This window comes from Trichomycterus rosablanca, chromosome 5 (genome assembly GCF_030014385.1).
Source record: "Trichomycterus rosablanca isolate fTriRos1 chromosome 5, fTriRos1.hap1, whole genome shotgun sequence".
Lineage (NCBI taxonomy): Eukaryota > Metazoa > Chordata > Actinopteri > Siluriformes > Trichomycteridae > Trichomycterus > Trichomycterus rosablanca.
In genome coordinates this window covers 42,538,938-42,558,563 of record NC_085992.1, presented here as the reverse complement: position 1 = coordinate 42,558,563, position 19,626 = coordinate 42,538,938, and the positions used below count along the sequence as shown (strand labels likewise).

General features: G+C 40.9%; 1 protein-coding gene across 2 annotated transcripts in view; it reads left to right on the top strand.

Moving 5' to 3' along the window:
- The window catches only part of parga (poly (ADP-ribose) glycohydrolase a), a 60,766-nt gene that overhangs the window by 6,035 nt on the left and 35,105 nt on the right, over positions 1–19,626 (top strand). For both annotated transcript variants that reach the window (XM_062996186.1, XM_062996187.1), the window contains exons 2-7: positions 3,551–3,608; positions 3,705–4,358; positions 4,452–4,590; positions 7,124–7,240; positions 7,398–7,472; positions 8,536–8,610. In XM_062996186.1, the coding sequence (XP_062852256.1) occupies positions 3,551–3,608; positions 3,705–4,358; positions 4,452–4,590; positions 7,124–7,240; positions 7,398–7,472; positions 8,536–8,610 (1,118 nt within the window). The remainder of the gene's footprint in view (positions 1–3,550; positions 3,609–3,704; positions 4,359–4,451; positions 4,591–7,123; positions 7,241–7,397; positions 7,473–8,535; positions 8,611–19,626) is intronic.

Genomic DNA, 19,626 nt, shown 5'->3' with positions numbered 1-19,626 from the left:
TGTGGTGGTGGGGCTTAAACCAGCGACCTTCTGATTACTAGTTCAGTACCTTAAACACTAGGCTACAACTCCTTCAGACTTATCTGGTTGTAGTTGTGGTGGTGGGGCTTAAACCATCAACCTTCTGATTACTAGTTCAGTACCTTAAACACTAGGCTACAACTCCTTCAGACTTATCTGGTGGTGATTATGGTGGTGGGGCTTAAACCAGCGACCTTCTGATTACTAGTTCAGTACCCTAAACACTAGGCTACAACTGTTTCAGACTTACTTGGTGGTAGTTGTGGTGGTGGGACTTGAACCATCAACCCTCTGATTACTAGTTCAGTACCTTAAACACTAGGCTACAACTCCTTCAGACTTATCTGGTTGTAGTTGTGGTGGTGGGGCTTAAACCATCAACCTTCTGATTATTAGTTCTGTACCTTAAACACTAGGCTACAACTGCTTCAGAATTACTTGGTTGTAGTTGTGGTGGTGGGGCTTAAACCAGCGACCTTCTGATTACTAGTTCAGTACCTTAAACACTAGGCTACAACTCCTTCAGACTTATCTGGTTGTAGTTGTGGTGGTGGGGCTTAAACCATCAACCTTCTGATTACTAGTTCAGTACCTTAAACGCTAGACTACAACTGCCTCAGTTTTACTGCATATAATTCGAATCATGATCTGGGTCATAAAGACTTTGCTCAGTTGTCTGCAGCATCTTGGTGGTGGTGGGACTTGAACCAGTGACCTTCTGATTACTAGTTCAGTACGTTAAACGCTAGGCTACAACTGCCTTAGAATTACTTAGTGGTGGTTATGGTGGTGGGGCTTAAACCAGCGACCTTCTGATTACTAGTCTACTTTCTTAACAACTGAGCTACCTTTGCCCTAGTAACAGATGAATACGTTTCAGTTTCAGTTCAGTTTTGGTAACTCAAATGTGTAAGTATATACAGCCCCCCCCCCCCTCCCTCACAATAACACCCCTGGTAAAGATGAGTACCACCACACCTGCATACATACATCATTTATATCTTCCACACAATTCTAAACATTTCTATTCCTTATTCCCTTTTCCTAATCACAGACTCACAGTACAGCAAACCATAATTTTTTACTTATGTACTTTAATAGCTTTTAAACAATAAGCTGTATACACCGATCAGCCATAACATTAAAACCACCTCCTAGTTTCTACACTCTGTCCATTTTATCAGCTCCACTTACCATATAGAAGCACTTTGTAGTTCTACAATTACTGAGTGGAGTCCATCTATTTCTTTACATACTTTTTAACCTGCTTTCACCCTGTTCTCAGCACTGCACTGACACTGACATGGTGGTGGTGTGTTAGTGTGTGTTGTGCTGGTATGAGTGGATCAGACAAAGTAGTGCTGATGGAGTTTTTAAACACCTCACTGTCACTGCTGGACTGAGAATAGTCCACCAACCAAAAATATCCAGCCAACAGCTTCCTGTTTGCAGTGTCCTGTGACCACTGATGAAGGTCTAGAAGATGACCAACTCAAACAGCAGCAATAGATGAGCGATCGTCTCTGACTTTACATCTACAAGGTGGAACAACTAGGTAGGAGTGTCTAATAGAGTGGACAGTGAGTGGACACGATATTTAAAAACTCCAGCAGCGCTGCTGTGTCTGATCCACTCATACCAGCACCATGTCAGTGTCACTGCAGTGCTGAGAATGATCCACCACCTAAATAATACCTGCTCTGTGGTGGTCATGTGGGGATCCTGACCATAAAAGAACAGGGTGAAAGCAGATGGCCTACAGATGGACTACAGTCTGATTTGATTTGATTTGATTTTATTGAACCATTTCATATTTTATAAATAGATACAATACCTCCTATAAAAAACTGAAACAGTCAGGGATAACACAAAAAGTCCATAGACTTATTTCCATTGTGGTCCCTATACATAATCAGGTCCAACAATCAGCAGCATAGCAAGCATGACATCGTAATATAATCATTATAACATAACACAATATATTCAATTTAATTCATAAACATTATTAAAACTTTTAATTAGCAAACGTTCCCTTTTCATACAACCATTCCTTAACAGCCTGTCTAAACCCTTGCAAACTGTCGCATATTTTAAAAGGCCCTGGCAAACGATTCCACAACGATACTGCTATAAACCTGAAAGAATCCCTACCCACTTTACTTTTACAGCATGGCAGTACTAAATCTGTGGATGATCTTCTTGTAAAATAACCATGAACATCCCTCACCTGAATAAAATAATTTTTAAAATACTGTGGAACAGTTCCATGTATAATCTTGTACGCGTTACCCAATTCTATCAGAGCAACCCTATCCTGAACTTTTAACCACCCAATCATTTGAAAATGATTCATTTCCAAATGGGTTCTCATGGGGAGGTTTAAAATAACCCTAACTAATTTATTTTGAGATGTTTGAAGCCTAGTTTTAATCTGTTTTGCAATGCCATTATACCATGAACAACAGGCATAATCAAAAAAAGGCTGAACCAAAGCCCCTGACAAGGTAATCATAGTTTTTCTATCTAAAAACTTTGAAATTCTTGCAAGAAACCTAATTCTTTGATTAATCTTAGTTAAAATCTTATCTGCCTGACCCCTACCTGATATATATCTATCTAAAATACATCCTAAATATGTAACTGAGTCCCTGGTTTTTAACACAATGTCCCCCACAACCACATTAAAAACTGAGATCTTGTTTAATTTTACTCTCGTTCCAAATAAAATTGATTCTGATTTTTCCAAATGAAGAGACAACCTATTCTCGGACAACCACCTACTAACCTTTAATAATTCATCACTTAATGTACGTTCTATAATACTTTTATCTTTGTCAGAAAATAAAAGTGCTGAATCATCTGCGTACAAAAGAAGTTTACATGAACATATCGACTCTAAATCGTTGATATACAAAAGGAAAAAGAGTGGACCCAATACACTTCCTTGGGGAACCCCACAATCAATAAATCTGGGTAAGGATAAAACACCTCCTATTTCCACCTGCTGTTTACGTCCTTTTAAATATGAAGCAACCCATTTTACAGCAATATCCTTAAAACCAATAGCTTTTATCTTTGTCAATAAAATCTCATGGTCAACAGTATCAAAAGCCTTCTGTAGGTCCAACATTACCATGCCGCATAAATTCCCTTTATCTATCTCGCTTCTAATAAAATCAGTTAAATAAAGTAAACACGTATCAGTGGAATGAGACTTCCTAAAACCAGATTGAAAGTCAGTAATTGTAGAACTACAAAATGCTCCTATATGGTAAGTGGAGCTGATAAAATGGACAGTGAGTGTAGAAACAAGGAGGTGGTTTTAATGTTATGGCTGTATTTCAATTACAAAAGTCATTTAGATCATAGGACTGCATGACATACTGTATGAAAAGTGACTTTAATAGTATTCTATGTTGTGAAATGTATTCAATATGTGTTTTTGCTCATTATTTTTGTAATTGCTGTATATTTTAATCTATTTTTATTATATGTGGTGTAATTCTAGTATCTGTTTATTCTAACACAGATAGTTTGTCCGTCAATGAGCAAACACCAGATATGGAAAGTAAAAAGGAAGTAAACAGGTAAACTAAATCTCATTCCTACCTCATTTAGTGTTTTACTTTTATAATTCTAAAGCGTAGTCACTTTGAATCATTTCTTTTTTCGTTTTGCTACAGTAATGACACTGATGACGTGAAGCTTGAGAAGATGAACAAAGATCCTCACACACCATCTGAAGAAGATAAAAAGAATGACAGTTCTCAGTCAAATGTGAAGTATTACCCGATATTTAATGTTGGAAACAAAAATCCAAATGTAGACCAAAGTCAAGCTAGCATTACTCCACCAGATGGACAGTCTCCAGCGGATAGCTCCGTCAGTGACGATGCAGCCTCCCAGACAGAGGTGGCCAGTGAAGAGTCAGCTTTTGAGGTGAACCGCACAGATGCTGATCTTGGCAACGCAACCAGCACATCTCCAGAGAAGACAAACACAAACCTCGGTTTATCTTTGAACACAAGTGTTAATCCTGATGTGGTGATGCTGAGCCCAGAGAGCCCGGCTGGCAAAATCGTGCCGTATGAAAGCTCACAGGAAAAGACTCCCTTCTGCACAGCGCCCCAGGCATCCTGTCTTCAATCCCCATCGCCCAGTGAGTCAGGTAACTCCAATAATATTAGAGCCGGACCTGAAAATAACAGCGATCCTGAAGTAACAGCAATGGAAACGGATGATTCGGACATGCCCGATACTTGCGACAAGTCTATATCGTCAGAGCTCCCAGACAAGGAAGAGTCCAGTGGCGTCGAGTCACAAGAGTTATGTAAAAGGTATACCACACAGCAAATACTCAGGAAAAATGTTCCTAATTAGTACCTAAAAGCATAATCATTTCATTTATCTTTGTCCCGTTCTTCTCTTAGTGAGTCAGCTCCAGTCAGCTTGCCAGACAGTGATAGGAAATGGTGGGGAACTCCTATAGAAAAGCTAAGGAGGATGCCACAGTGTGGTCAGACCTTACCACTTCTCAGAGCAACAGACAATCACAAAGTCCTGATCAGAGTAAGTCTCTGCACCACTAATGTCACATCGTTCACCAGAGCCCTAAGGTGCTATGTTTGTTAGACCCACACACACACTACAGGTCTGTGTAAAAACCTAGTGAGCTCTTTACATAAACGGCATTTTACACCAGGCTACACACATCTCGAGAAGAAAGATGGCTAAATTCCTAGATGCTTTAAAATGCTGCCGACTGAGATGGCTTTTTTTTTTAATATATATATTTTGTTTATGCATTTTCTCCCCTTTTTCTCCCTTTTAGCGCGTCCAATTTTCCAATTGTGTCATGCTTCCTCTTCACCAATGCCAATCCCTGCTCTGAATGAGGAGAACGAAGCTAACCCACGCCCCCTCCGACACGCGGGCAGCAGCCGTATGCATCTTATCACCCACACTTTGACGAGCGCACTGCAGCTCAGCGTTGGGTATGGAGAGACACACCCTGAGAGCACTCTTTTCTCATCTCTGTGCAGGTGCCATCAATCAGCCAGCAGAGGTCCTAACTGCACCAGTCATGAGAGAGAGATCCCATCCGGCTTAGTCCCGGCCATATCTGAACAACAGGCCAATCGTTGTTCGTGTGGCCACTTAGCCTAGCCGATTCGATACGATGTATTCGAGATCCCAGCTCTGGTTCCAGCGTGTGTTTTTTACCGCTGCGCCACCTGAGCGGCCTGAGATGCCTTATTTTGAGCGATATTCTGACCGAATAATGAGGAAGCTCTGTCTGCTTTCCTCACCTGCAAAGGCAATCCCAGCATTCAGTGCTACTCAACTTTTCTCACGAAAATGTCTAATATAGTGGATGAAACCAAAGCAGCGAGAGAGTTATTTTTAAATGCAAGTAATTCTCATTTATTTTTAATTTTTATAAATGTGTACAAGTGTAATTTATTTACAAATTTGGGCTTGTTAGCTGGCATGCTAGTGAGTTGTATCACCTTAGCCCATTGGTTTGAATGGACTAACTCTGTTAGCTTAGTAAGCTAACACTGCTGTGGTAGGCGGGGACAGCCAATGTAATGTAATTGCTGTCTAATGTCTAGTTCACACGACAGGACGATTTTTGCCCTGATCTTCGCTCGCCGACTAGTCGCCGCTAGATGTGGCAGCTCGGGAGCGACTTGCCGTTTGCTCGGCGATCTAAACTCGCGCTGAGCGCTCAGCGATTGAGGAGAGATATCTACCATGTTGAATATCTGGGTCAGTCGGTTGCGACTGCCAATGAGTGCGGTGAGGGGGATAATATAGTTTTTATCAGAATACATCAGCACACACACAAGCTTTACAGTGTCTGTGAATTTATCGTCCACGCTGAACCATAATACCAACACTGCATTACAAAAAAATATTCATTAACCTCCAACTTCGCTACAGAGCAAAACAAGCCCTGCTGATTGTGTTGCCAAATCCACTCGGATTCATTTATTTTTGTCTTTGATTTTACGCTGCACATCAGCGCACAAACAACTTTGATCGCTCGCTACTTGTTGACATGCATTTTTGGACGTGGTATCACTAAATTCCATTTCCCTTTCAGAAAAAAGCAGTTGATTTTTTTTTCTGAAGTGATGCTGTTTTTATTCATGTCAGCATGCATATTTTTGTTTATAACATTTGGCAACATACTGTACAAAGCAACTTTCTTTCAGTGGTGGTATCAGTTAGGCTGATGTCTACACATAATCCCAAACCCTAAGATGGATTGGCATCCTGTTTAGGGTATTCCTGACTGGTGCTCAGTGTTTGTATTAGAAACGGACTCGCCATGACTCTGACCATGGTACAGCGAATGACAAATCTAAATCATGAAAACTCAAGTCCTGTGTATTGATTTATATCACAAATGTCATTTATCATTCCTTGTTTCTGTGACGAGGTTTTCATACTGTAAACATCTCACACCTAAACATTCCTGTTTCAGGTAACAGTTTGGTAATGAAACACAAAAACATAGCTCCTAAAACTTTGCGGAAACCTGAAAGTTTGCTCATTTGATCTAATTTTTAATCTAGTTTTTACCATTAGTATTCAATCGGGGCGGCACGGTGGTTTAGTGGGTAGCACTGTTGCCTCACAGCAAGAAGGTCCTGGGTTCGATCCCCAGGTGGGGCGGTGCGGGTCCTTTCTGTGTGGAGTTTGCATGTTCTCCCCGTGTCTTCGTGGGTTTCCTCCGGGAGCTCCGGTTTCCTCCCACAGTCCAAAAACATGCAAGTGAGGTGAATTGGAGATGCAAAGTTGTCCATGACTGTGTTCGATATAACCTTGTGAACTGACAAATCTTGTGTAATAAATAACTACCGTTCCTGTCATGAATGTAACCAACGTGTAAAACATGACATTAAAATCCTAATAAACAAACAAACCATTAGTTTTCAATCAAAATGTTTCGCACTATGTTCCACAAAGCTCTGAGGCTACATTAAATCTAATGTGGACTGTTGGTACTGTTGTTAAGACTTTTTAACACTTGTTATTAGTTTTCATCTACAATAAAATATATGACGATTCTTTATCTGTCACTGTATTTTAGACGGACCTGCTGAAAGAAGGCGAGGTCCCTACTCCTTATCCTAGCAACTTCCGAGATGCCTGGGACGACGTAACAGTCAAGATGCCCTGCTCTGAAAGGAATATGTTTCCTGTGGAGGTATCCATCACAGTCAAGCTTAGCTCAGCTACTGCTGATCTTATTTTGCAATATTTTAATTGAAATGAACAAGACTGATTATACAGCAGTGTTTGGATTTAAATGTTAAATTTGAAGTGCTAATCTTTGGTGTTTTTTTTTTTTTTGTTTGTTCCAGGGTAGGGAGCAGAGTCGATGGAAACTTATTCATTCTGCATTACAAGCTGAATGCAGAAGTTCAGTGGACATTCAGGTAGGCTTTGAACTTTCTACAGAGATCCTTGGTCTTATTTAAATAATGTGATAACATGTTACTTATGGTTGATTTAGGTTATTTAACAATGGGTGGGGCATGGTAAATTGGAGGAAGGGGGGCATGCTTCTTTTTTCTGGGAATGAGGGACACAGGCCTCCATTGTCGTTTTATACAGCGCAGTAAATAACAAATGTTATAACATTTTGAAGTAGTATAACATTAGTTTAGGGGTAAATTGTCTCCACATTATTCATTATTATACCGGGTGAGTCAAAATTATTTATTCATTCATTCACTTATCCACTTAGGGTTGGGGGGGGTGCTGGAGCCTATTCCAGCTTTTCAATGGGCGCAAGGTACACAGTAACACCCTGGACGGGACACCAGTCCATCGCAGGGCAGACGCACACACCCATTCACCTATAGGGCGATTCAGTGTCTCCTATTAACCTGACTGCATGTTTTTGGACTGTGGGAGGAAACCCACACAGACACGGGGAGAACATGCAAACTCCGCACAGAAAGGACCCGGACCGCCCCAGCCTGGGGATCGAACCCAGGACCTTCTTGCTGTGAGGCAACAGTGCTACCCACCGAGCCACCTTGCCGCCTGAGTCAAATCTATTCCCCGTGAAATGTGTGTCCGGGCTTTAATTGGTACTGTTGCTCACCGGTTTTTGTGTGTTGAACATGATGGCGGATAGGTTGAGACTGTCCCGTAAATAATCTTACACATATGAAGTATGTTTTGTGAATAAATGGTTCTGCCATTCAAGTGTTAACATAATTTTGATTCACCCGGTGTTATTTAATAAACACACTGCTTTAAATATTGTAAATATTTAACATTTAAATAATTCTTCAAATCCCTAAATCAACCGCTTAAAAAAATCGTGCGAAACTCACCTACCAGTAGATGGCAGCATCGCTCTGTTATTGTGTCAGGACGTCTCTAATTCCTTTGTTTTACTCTTTTTCTTTATTTTTTTTAAAAAGAGATATTTGATTACTATCTTGTATGTGAAGTATACATCAGATTTGCTTTTTTTAAACTTCGCAGGAGACAATACTGAGCTACAATGCAACACATGCAAGGAAATGGGATTTTACAGCATTAAATGTTCTCTGCACTGAGGTGAGTTGAAGCCTTGCTATATATTCACACCACTGAGCTAAAACATTAGAACCATCCCTCAGAAATGTGCAGTGTGCATATCATGTAAGGGTGTATGCACATGTAAGGGTCAGGGATATACAGGGGTTGGACAAAATAACTGAAACACCTGTCATTTTAGTGTGGGAGGTTTCATGGCTAAATTGGACCAGTCTGGTGGCCAATCTTCATTAATTGCACATTGCACCAGTAAGAGCAGAGTGGGAAGGTTCAATTAGCAGGGTAAGAGCACAGTTTTGCTCAAAATATTGCAATGCACACAACATTATGGGTGACATACCAGAGTTCAAAAGAGGACAAATTGTTGGTGCACGTCTTGCTGGCGCATCTGTGACCAAGACAGCAAGTCTTTGTGATGTATCAAGAGCCACGGTATCCAGGGTAATGTCAGCATACCACCAAGAAGGACAAACCACATCCAACAGGATTAACTGTGGACGCAAGAGGAAGCTGTCTGAAAGGGATGTTCGGGTGCTAACCCGGATTGTATCCAAAAAACATAAAACCACGGCTGCCCAAATCACGGCAGAATTAAATGTGCACCTCAACTCTCCTGTTTCCACCAGAACTGTCCGTCGGGAGCTCCACAGGGTCAATATACACGGCCGGGCTGCTATAGCCAAACCTTTGGTCACTCGTGCCGATGCCAAACGTCGGTTTCAATGGTGCAAGGAGCGCAAATCTTGGGCTGTGGACAATGTGAAACATGTATTGTTCTCTGATGAGTCCACCTTTACTGTTTTCCCCACATCCGGGAGAGTTACGGTGTGGAGAAGCCCCAAAGAAGCGTACCACCCAGACTGTTGCATGCCCAGAGTGAAGCATGGGGGTGGATCAGTGATGGTTTGGGCTGCCATATCATGGCATTCCCTTGGCCCAATACTTGTGCTAGATGGGCGCGTCACTGCCAAGGACTACCGAACCATTCTGGAGGACCATGTGCATCCAATGGCGGTGCCGTGTATCAGGATGACAATGCACCAATACACACAGCAAGACTGGTGAAAGATTGGTTTGATGAACATGAAAGTGAAGTTGAACATCTCCCATGGCCTGCACAGTCACCAGATCTAAATATTATTGAGCCACTTTGGGGTGTTTTGGAGAAGCGAGTCAGGAAACGTTTTCCTCCACCAGCATCACGTAGTGACCTGGCCACTATCCTGCAAGAAGAATGGCTTAAAATCCCTCTGACCACTGTGCAGGACTTGTATATGTCATTTCCAAGAAGAATTGGCACTGTATTGGCCGCAAAAGGAGGCCCTACACCATACTAATAAATTATTGTGGTCTAAAACCAGGTGTTTCAGTTATTTTGTCCAACCCCTGTATATATGTTTGGGGTATTGTAGCTGGATTTTCTCACACACACACACACACATACTGTATATACACCGATCAGCCATAACATTAAAACCACCTCCTTGTTTCTACACTCACTGTCCATTTTATCAGCTCCACTTACCATATAGAAGCACTTTGTTGTTCTACAATTACTGAATGTACTCTATCTGTTACTCTACATGCTTTGTTAGCCCCCTTTCATGCTGTTCTTCAATGGTCAGGACTCTCCCAGGACCACCACAGAGCAGGTATTATTTGGGTGGTGGATCATTCTCAGCACTCCAGTGACAGGGACAAGATTGTAGACCTGCACAAGGCTGGAATGGGCTACAAGACCATCAGCAAGAAGCTTGGTGAGAAAGAGACCACTGTTGGTGCGATAATTCGAAAATGGAAGAAATACAAGATCACAGTCAATCACCCTCACTCTGGAGCTCCATGCAAGATCTCACCTGGTGGGGTAAGAATGATTTTGAGAAAGGTGAGGTCAGAATTACAGAGCTTGTCAATGATCTCAAGGGAGCTGGGAGCACAGTCACCAAGAAAACCATTAGTAACACACTTCGCCGTAATGGATTGAGATCCTGCAGTGCCCGCAAAGTCCCTTTGCTCAAGAAGGCTCATGTACAGGCCCGTCTGTAGTTTGCCAATGAACACCTGAATGATTCAGAGAAAGCTTGGGAGAATGTGATATGGTCAGATGAGACCAAAATTGAGCTCTTTGGCATCAACTCCACTCGCCGTGTTTGGAGGCAAAGAAATGCCCGGTGTGGATGGTGTTCTTGGGGTCATATCCAGCATTTCTCTGCTCCCAGCTCCCTTGAGATCATTGACAAGCTCCTCCTGTGTAATTCTGGACTGACCTCACCTTTCTCAGAATCATTCTTACCCCACCAGGTGAGATCTTGCATGGAGCTCCAGAGTGAGGGCGATTGACTGTGATCTTGTATTTCTTCCATTTTCGAATTATCGCACCAACAGTGGTCTCTTTCTCACCAAGCTTCTTGCTGATGGTCTTGTAGCCCATTCCAGCCTTGTGCAGGTCTACAATCTTGTCCCTGACGTCCTTTGATAGCTCTTTGGTCTTGCCCATGGTGGTGGAGAGATTTGAATGGAAGAAACTGATTCTGTGACCGGAGTCTTTTATACAGGGACAGGACTAATTTGTGTGCCTTTTGTGCACATAACCGGTCTGTGGGGGTCAGAATTCTTGCTGGTTGGTTGGGGATCAAATACTTATTTCCCTTAATTAAATACAAATTAATTTATAACTTTTATTTTATTTAAAAAAAAAATTTCTGGATTTTTGGTTGATAATCTGTCTCTCTCTGTTAAAATAAACCTTCCATAAAAATTATAGACTGTTCAAGTCTTTGTAAGGGGGTAAACTTACAAAATCAGCAGGGGATCAAATACTTATTTTACTCACTGTATATACGCAGAAGATATTTCATATTTTGCCTGGTTAACTTCATTTTAATAGTCAATATACATCCATTCTTGCCTTTCAGTCCTGCATTAGATTCAAAAAAAAAAAAAAGGAATCCGTCTCTCTAATTTTTCCACTTATGTGTGTGCACACACATACACACACAAAGTAGTTTTGAGATGTTGGGTGCATTTTTATTAGCAAATTTAGTTGTAGTAGACATAGTATCTTTGTATTAAATATAAATTCTGCAAGTTGATCTACATTACTGCCACATTTACATTTTTTTATTCATTCAATAAAGCCTGAAGCAACTTAACTATGATATCTAATGATGTGTTTAATATCGTAATGGGTTGCTAAGCTATGTGTGTTTAAGCAGCCTCACTTCACTTACTGAATTACAATTTGTAAACACACCCATGCTGCTTCCCAGCACCTACTGTCGGGTTCCCACACAGAGCCATATTGCGTACAAAGAGCCATGCTTAGCTTTATGCGACACCCCAGTCCTCCCCACCCCCCACTTCCCCACACAGGCACCTAGACCAGTCCTGGATATGGCATATTATAGCCTTATCAGAAAGAGACACGTACGACCTTCCCTCTCTCGAATATGGTCAATTGTGTTTGTGTGGTCGGCAGCTCTGCTGAGATTCCTAGCTCTGTTAGCATGTTTTATCTCTGCTCCACCCAAGTGCCCTCTGTTCTGTTTTTAAATCAAACTGTTTTGAACAGGGATGTAACGATACACTCTACCCACTATGCGATACGATACTGGGTTCACGATTTTTTTTTAAACAAAATGAAATTGAATACAAATTATGGCAAAGTTTCTTTTTATTATTTCCATTTTGTTTCTGAAGTAGGTACAACTATGCAAAACAATGCTGCACATTCTACTTTTTGTGTAAAAAAAAACCTAAATGAAATTTTAAAACAAATCCAACATTATATAAATAAATTTGGCTGGAAAATCCTGTACAACTCTGTGTAGTGATGTCAGCCAGGCGAGGTGAATAGCGTCAGTTCCCTCTGCTGTTTAAAGTGAATATCGATTAATTTTACATGAATTACTGATTTGAATCGTGGCACGTGTGCAGCGATTTTTAACTGCCTTGTGGTGCATCGTTACATCCCTAGTTTTGAATTGTATTTCTTTGTTTCATGCTGCTGTACAGTAGTCTATTTATGAGTACTGTAGAAATGTAACCTAAAAACCCTATGATGAAATAAAATGGGAGAGAAAAACTAAATGCATTGGTAATTATTGCTGTCACAAAGAATCCCAAGCCATGTTAATATTACACTTAACTAGACCCACATTAGGTAAACAGCTTCATCTGTCTGCCCCAGCAATCTAAAGTGGCTCTGACAGAGTTTCTGTCTGTCGTTAATTGAGTGCCACAGCGAGGGCAATGTTATGCTCAGTCATAGTGATGAAGCAGTTTAGCCTGAAAGGGTCTGCACATTCAGCAGTCTGTGTCTGGCCCTTCTGGTGCCTGATCCCTGGTGGAATCCAGCACCAACTAATTAACACAAATGTGGGCATTAAGTGTGGAGAGAGAGAAAGAGATATGGGGGTGGTCCTGTTTACTTGCTTAGTACAGAAAAACAAACTTTGGTCTTTCAGAAACAATTTAAAAATAAAGATAGTTCTCTAATCTACCGTACATCACCATCCAAATCATGTTGAATGATCTTGAAATGCATTAAGTGTCCTTGGAATGAGAGAAAATTAAAATGTGTTTATTGCTTGTACGTTATATCCTTGTGTGGCTGGTTTCAAACGTACACTATATAGCAAAAACTGTGGACATATACTTTTTGGACTTCCAGTTTTGAACCCATGGGCATTAATATGAAGTTATTCCTTACCTTTGGTGCTATAACAGCCTCCACTCTTTTAGGAAAGCTTTTTACAAGATTTTGGGTTATCTCGGAGGTCAGTCGTGCCCATTCAGGCGAGAGTATTTGTAAGATCAGGCTTTGATGTTGGGTGAGAAGGTCTCAAGATCAACATTACAATTCATTCTAAAGCTGTTCAATAGGGGTGATGTCAGGGATCTTTGCAGGATATGTCAAACCATGTCTTCATGGGCCTCACTTCACCTCAGTATCCAGTACCTTATCTGTTGAACAACACTCCTTTAGTATTTACACCGCATATATGCCACTTTCCTTTAATATCCTGGGACAGTTGTGGCCTAATGGTTAAGGTACTGGACTAGTAAGCCAAAGGTTGCTGGTTCAAGCCCGACCACTGCCAGGCTGACACTGTTGGGCCCCTGAGCAAGGCCCTTAACCCTCAATTGCTATGACAGTATACCATCACAGTACTGTAAGTCGCTTTGTATAAAAGTGTCTGCTAAATGCCGAAAATGTAATCCTCTTCCAACCAGCCAACCATTGAGAAATCCAGAATCTGATTATAAACAGCCTTTAGTGAGAGTTAAAAACTGAAATGTAATACTTGGTTGCTGTTTGGTTGGTTGAACTTTATTTTAAAAGGAAAGTTCTGGCGCTTGAGTGGTGCAGCGGTTTAATACGCCAGCCCACCACTACTGCAATCTGAGCTCAAATCTCAGCTGTTCTGTTGGTCGGTCTGCCGCCTACACGGATTCCTCATCAGTTCTGCAATTATGGCCTTTACTGGCCAATTGAGGTGCCTGTACTTGGGCACAAGCATGGCTATCTGTACTTAACACTGCTGTCTGAGAGACCCTGTCTCTAAATGGTAAAATGGAGCAGTCTGTAGCAGCGCATTTTGAAGGGGGTGCTTAATAGTCAGTCTGTGGCAGTGGGAGCAAGGTTGGAATTGGATATGATAATGTGGGGTAAAAAGGGGGAAAATAAATAGAAAGTCTCTCAGGAAAAAGAATGACATGTATCTTATAACTGAGAAATGTAGTTTAACCAGAATATTAATAATAAAGCCAATTAATTTGTTTAATATTTCAATGGGCGACTATTTGCTAGAGTATCTGCTAAATTTTTGCAGTGCCCCCAGAAAGTCTCTAAAGAGCTCACCTCAGTTCATATTTTGACTGTCAAATGTTGATAATAAGTTCACATGACCATCTTAACTGACAGTTTTAATCCAGCAGTGACTTCTTCAGCTTAAATACCAGTGAATTATTCTACCATATATGGTAAGTAGGAGGGTAGTGAATTATGCTCAGTCATAAACTAATGGTCCAACAGCATTTATATCCCTGTCACTTGTTCTAATTAATCAAGCTATGGGAGTCTGCCAAAAGTACAGCACAATTCCTTACTGCTTCAAATCATTTTGCTGAGCAGTGTCATTCTGTGGTGATCAATAGCTGGCTTTTAATAGCACTTTAATTAAAGTGGCTCTTTATATCTATAAAAAGCCTAATCAGGCCGAAAGCAAACAAAAAGGGCTGCTTATTCTGATAAAGCATATATGATTAAGATCAGTTCTTCAATAAACCCTTTAAAGTAACATCTGTTGAAGAATTATAAGATCTAAAGTGTGTGGTTATGTGGTATTTCACCCATGATGCATTGCTTTAGGGTGTGACCATGTATAGTTTGTGACTACTGAAAAACTTAATTCACATACTGTATATCAGTTGAATTATTTTGGGCTGGGTGGTATGACCAATAAATAATATAGAACCAGAAAAATGTGTACACCTGACCATGACACATGGCTTGTTGAACATCATATTCCAAAACCCCATGTGCAACTGATGCTGGGGTAAGAGTGCAGGGTCAGCCATTGCAGAGCATCTTTGGAACCAAGATGATTAAGGATCTTGCTCAAGGGTCCAATGGTGGCAGAGCCAGGATTGAAACCCAAAACTTTCCGTTTGATAGCCTAAAGCTCAACCCACTGGGCTACTACTGTCCACTGTTTCTATCACTTTTCTACAAAAATGAGGTGTTCAAAAACTCTGTCACCATTGCTGTGTCTGATCCACTCATACCAGCACAACACACACTAACACACCACCACCATGTCAGTGTTACTGCAGTGCTGAGAATGATCCACCACCCAAATAATACCTGCTCTGTAGTGGTCCTGTGGGGGTCCTGACCATTGAAGAACAGAGTAAAAGGAGGTTAAAAAAGTATGTAGAGAAACAGATGGACTACAGTCAGTAATTGTAGAACTACAAAGTGCTTCTATATGATAAGTGGAGCTGATAAAATGAACAGTGAGTGTAGAAACAAAAAGGTGGTTTTACTGTTATGGCTGATTGGTGTATATGTTTATCAATGTTAACACACAAACTTTCAATATTTTACTTTATTAGCAGTGGTCACTGCAATCTCACTGGATGCCCAGAGTCTTTTTCCCCTCATTTTTGTTTTGTTTTACATACCACAGCTGATAGTATTTGCAGATTCCAATATTAATGTAATACTCATACTGAAGTTAGCTCTTTACAGGCAAGTATTACAGACTTCAATGGAGGGGTGGACTGGAATGGTTCTTATGTTTACATGGATGATCTGAGCCATGTCATACACATTGACTGCATAAAATATGTTACTTTATTGGATAATGTAGCAGCTAGGTACTTTCTGATCATTTTTAGGGACAATGAAGGGTAACGAAATACAAATCAGAACCTGTCTTTGTTGAAATGAAAGTGTCATTGCAGTAGTTACTGATGAATGTCAGCAATGCCAGCTTTGTAGAAAGCCCTCTGTTAGCAAAAACATTTGTCTAGCCAATTTTCCTCCTTGGTGGGATTTTCTATTACATTCATGCAGTATGGTTCACAGAAATTAGATTGTGGATGGTAATGTAGCTTCTGGACACTTTTTGAACATCTTTTATAGGATGCAGCTTCCCTTTTGCCTGATTTTTATTATTTAGTTGTAAAGTGGTGCCCCAAATACAACAAGGAAAGAGAACAAGTACACATGCCTGATGCCATAAAAGAAACTTTTACACAAGACAACACAAGAACATTTCTAACCTATCTTGTAACCATAAAAACGAAAATAAAAATATACTAAAATATAAAGACAATAAATTAAACTGAAACTGGCTTCCTGTAGCTGCACGCATTCAGTTTAAAACACTGATGCTCGCCTACAAAACCAAAAATGAACCAGCCCCAAGCTTCCTTCGTGGTCTAATAAAACCCCGCTCTGTACCACTCAACCTCCGGACCACTAGTCTCGCTCGACTTGATCCTCCACCAGGACTCGAGGAAGACAAGCGTCAAGGCTCTTCTCTGTACTTGCACCCAAGTGGTGGAACAAACTTCCTCTGTCTGTCCAAACATCTGAGTCTCTTGCTGTCTTTAAAAAACGATTAAAAACCAAACTCTTTACTAAACACTTATGCTGACTTGTACTTACTTACTAACACTCACTAATACAAATTAAAAAAATTGGTTCTAACAGGTTTTAGCAGATTTGTGTACTTGGACTGTTGTCTACTTAAACTACAGTAAGGTAATGTTCACTATGGAAGCAATTCTGTACGTCGCTCTGGATAAGAGCGTCTGCTAAATGCCGTAAATGTAAATGTAACATTGTGTGTGTTCGAAAACTGAGCTCTCTACATAGGCAGCATTTTACGCCATCCTGTGCGCGCTCCTGAGAAGGAGGCTGTTCGAAATCGTAGATGCCTTAATATCCTCACTACTAAGGTATCTTAAAACTTCAACGCTATTTTGACTTAAGAACCAGTGAGCATCCGATACTGCCTGGCAATCCCAGCATTCAATGCGGCACAACTTTTCTCACAGAAAAATAAAACAACATGGCAGACGGTGCAGACAAACGAATTGAGTTATTTTCGAACGTTAATAAATTATTATTGATTTTTAATTTATATAAAGGTGCACAAGTGTTTTTATTTGCATGTTCGGGCTTGTCAGCGAATTTAACTGTTTTCGGTACACGAAGGGAGAAGTTAGTTGACATGCTAGCGCGTTGTGCCACCCCATCCAATTGGTTTGAATGGCATGAGGCTAGTAAGCGAAAACTGATGAAATCGCTGTCTAAGTAGTGCGTTCTAATAACTGGACTTATAAGTCAATGACTTATTAGAATCCTCTTTACTAAGGCAGCTGCCTATGTAGGCAGTAAGACAGCAAGGCAGCTCCCTAGGTTTTCGAACACACCCATAATACTTATTTTTTTGCCATTAAATGACAAATATGTGTTAATTATGGCATTGAAACCCAAATAAATAAATAGTTGTAAAGCGTACATTAGTAGACGGGTCGAGTCTCGACAGAGCAGACAGGAGCTGTTAGTGTAGCGAGTCCTTTAAGCTACATGGCCAGATAGAGAGTTGTGGAGGTGAGCAAATGAGGATGCTTCGATTTAGAAAGCTTTAACTCTTGCTACTTCAGCACCGTCTAGTTCGCCCTGTCAGCCAGCCTAATTCATTATGCCCAGAGGAGCGTTTTATGATGTCAGCTGGGTCATTACTTATGGCAGTGTTTAGTCAGGCCTTCTTAGCCGCTGTATAAATGTTCTCTGGCTAAATTGTCAGTCAGTCCTTCCTGTCCAGAAGTTCTCTCCGCTGCATTTTGCCACTCAGCCGCTTGTGTCTGTTCCAGGTATCCCATTTAATCAGCCGAGCTTGCCCAGTAACCTTGATGAAACGAGCCCGGTGACTGATCTCATTGACAATCGCAGCCTATATATTTTTTTAAATAAGTGCAGTAAATCTGCCTTTAAATCCCGGCGATGATAAAACAGCAGCATATTAGTTTGTGCTGAAATCAAACTTGACTGCTGAGCCAGCTAGTCCAGCTCGAATTCCCTCAGAATAAACCTATATATTGCAAAGCAGCGCTGTTTGTGTGGCGTGATGTATGGCACGGCTGCGTGACCATATTTTAGCTGTAGCAAAAGTGACGTGAAAACGATCCTACTGCCACTATTTTCACTACTACTCCAGTGATGTCATTCTCCATCTCCTTTCATGGGATTTCCTTTTAACTTGCACAGTAAGGTTTTTGTGAACTCTGTACACAGGAGCTTCATTTGTTACCATCTTTACAGATTTAAAACTCTAATAAAGGTCTTTCCCTAGGAGGTTGGTTTTATTTTTTAAATGAGAAAACAATTCCACTTGTCCATTCAGGGTCCAGACGTTTTTGTCTCTTGCTGCTTTAACCAGCTTTTCTGGTGGGATCCCCAGGCATTCCTAGGCAAATGATGATGATGATGATGATAAACTTATTGATTAAAAAGATATAAAAGATTATTTGCAAATTATTTAAAGACAGTATCATGTGGAAATATTCCCCCATTGCCTTACACAGATTAGAAATGTACAAGAAGTCTCAGTTAACAGATTAAGAATATTTATTGATGCATATCAGCAATTTTGATCATGTTAACATCATTTTGAATTTAAATTAAAAAAAAACATCTAGTTCTTCATTAAGTAGGTAGCACTGTCGCCTCACAGCAAGAAGGTCCTGGGTTCGATCCCCAGGTGGGGCGGTGTGGAGTTTGCATGTTCTCCCCTGTCTGCGTGGGTTTTCTCCGGGAGCTCCGGTTTCCTCCCACAGTTCAAAGACATGCAAGTGAGGTGAATTGGAGATACTAAATTGTCCATGACTGTGACATGACTGTGTTCGATATAACTATGTGAACTGATACATCTTGTGTAATGAGTAACTATCGTTTCTGTCAGGAAATGTAACCAAAGAGTGTAAAACATGACGTTAAGATCCTAATAAACAAACAAACAAACCCCAGCCCTCAGTACTTAGTGGACCTCAAGACCTTTGTCTTGATTACCCCTAATAAGCAATTTCAGTAAGTGCTAACAAGCTCTTGTGGAATCTTGGTGTCTTCTTCTCATGTAAAAGCTTCTAGTTCATTGAGGTTTGATGGCTTTTGCACTGCAACTGCTTACTTTAAATCCCACCAATGATTATCCATGGGATTTACTCTGGAGACTAAGGAGATGGCCCCTCCAGGATATTCCAGGACTGATTCCTTAACCAAGCTTTGGTTGACGAACTTGGCAGTGTGCTTGGGATCATCATTGGGACATTGGTAGCCTAGTGGGTAGGGCTTTGGGCTATCAACTGAAAGGTTGATAGTTTGAATTCCGGCTCTGCCATGCAGTCACTGCTAGGCCCTTAAGCAAGGCCCTTAACCCTCTCTGCTCCAGGGGCGTCGTACAATGGCTGACCCTGCGCTCTGACCCCAGCTTCCAAACGAGCTGGGATATGCGAAGAAAA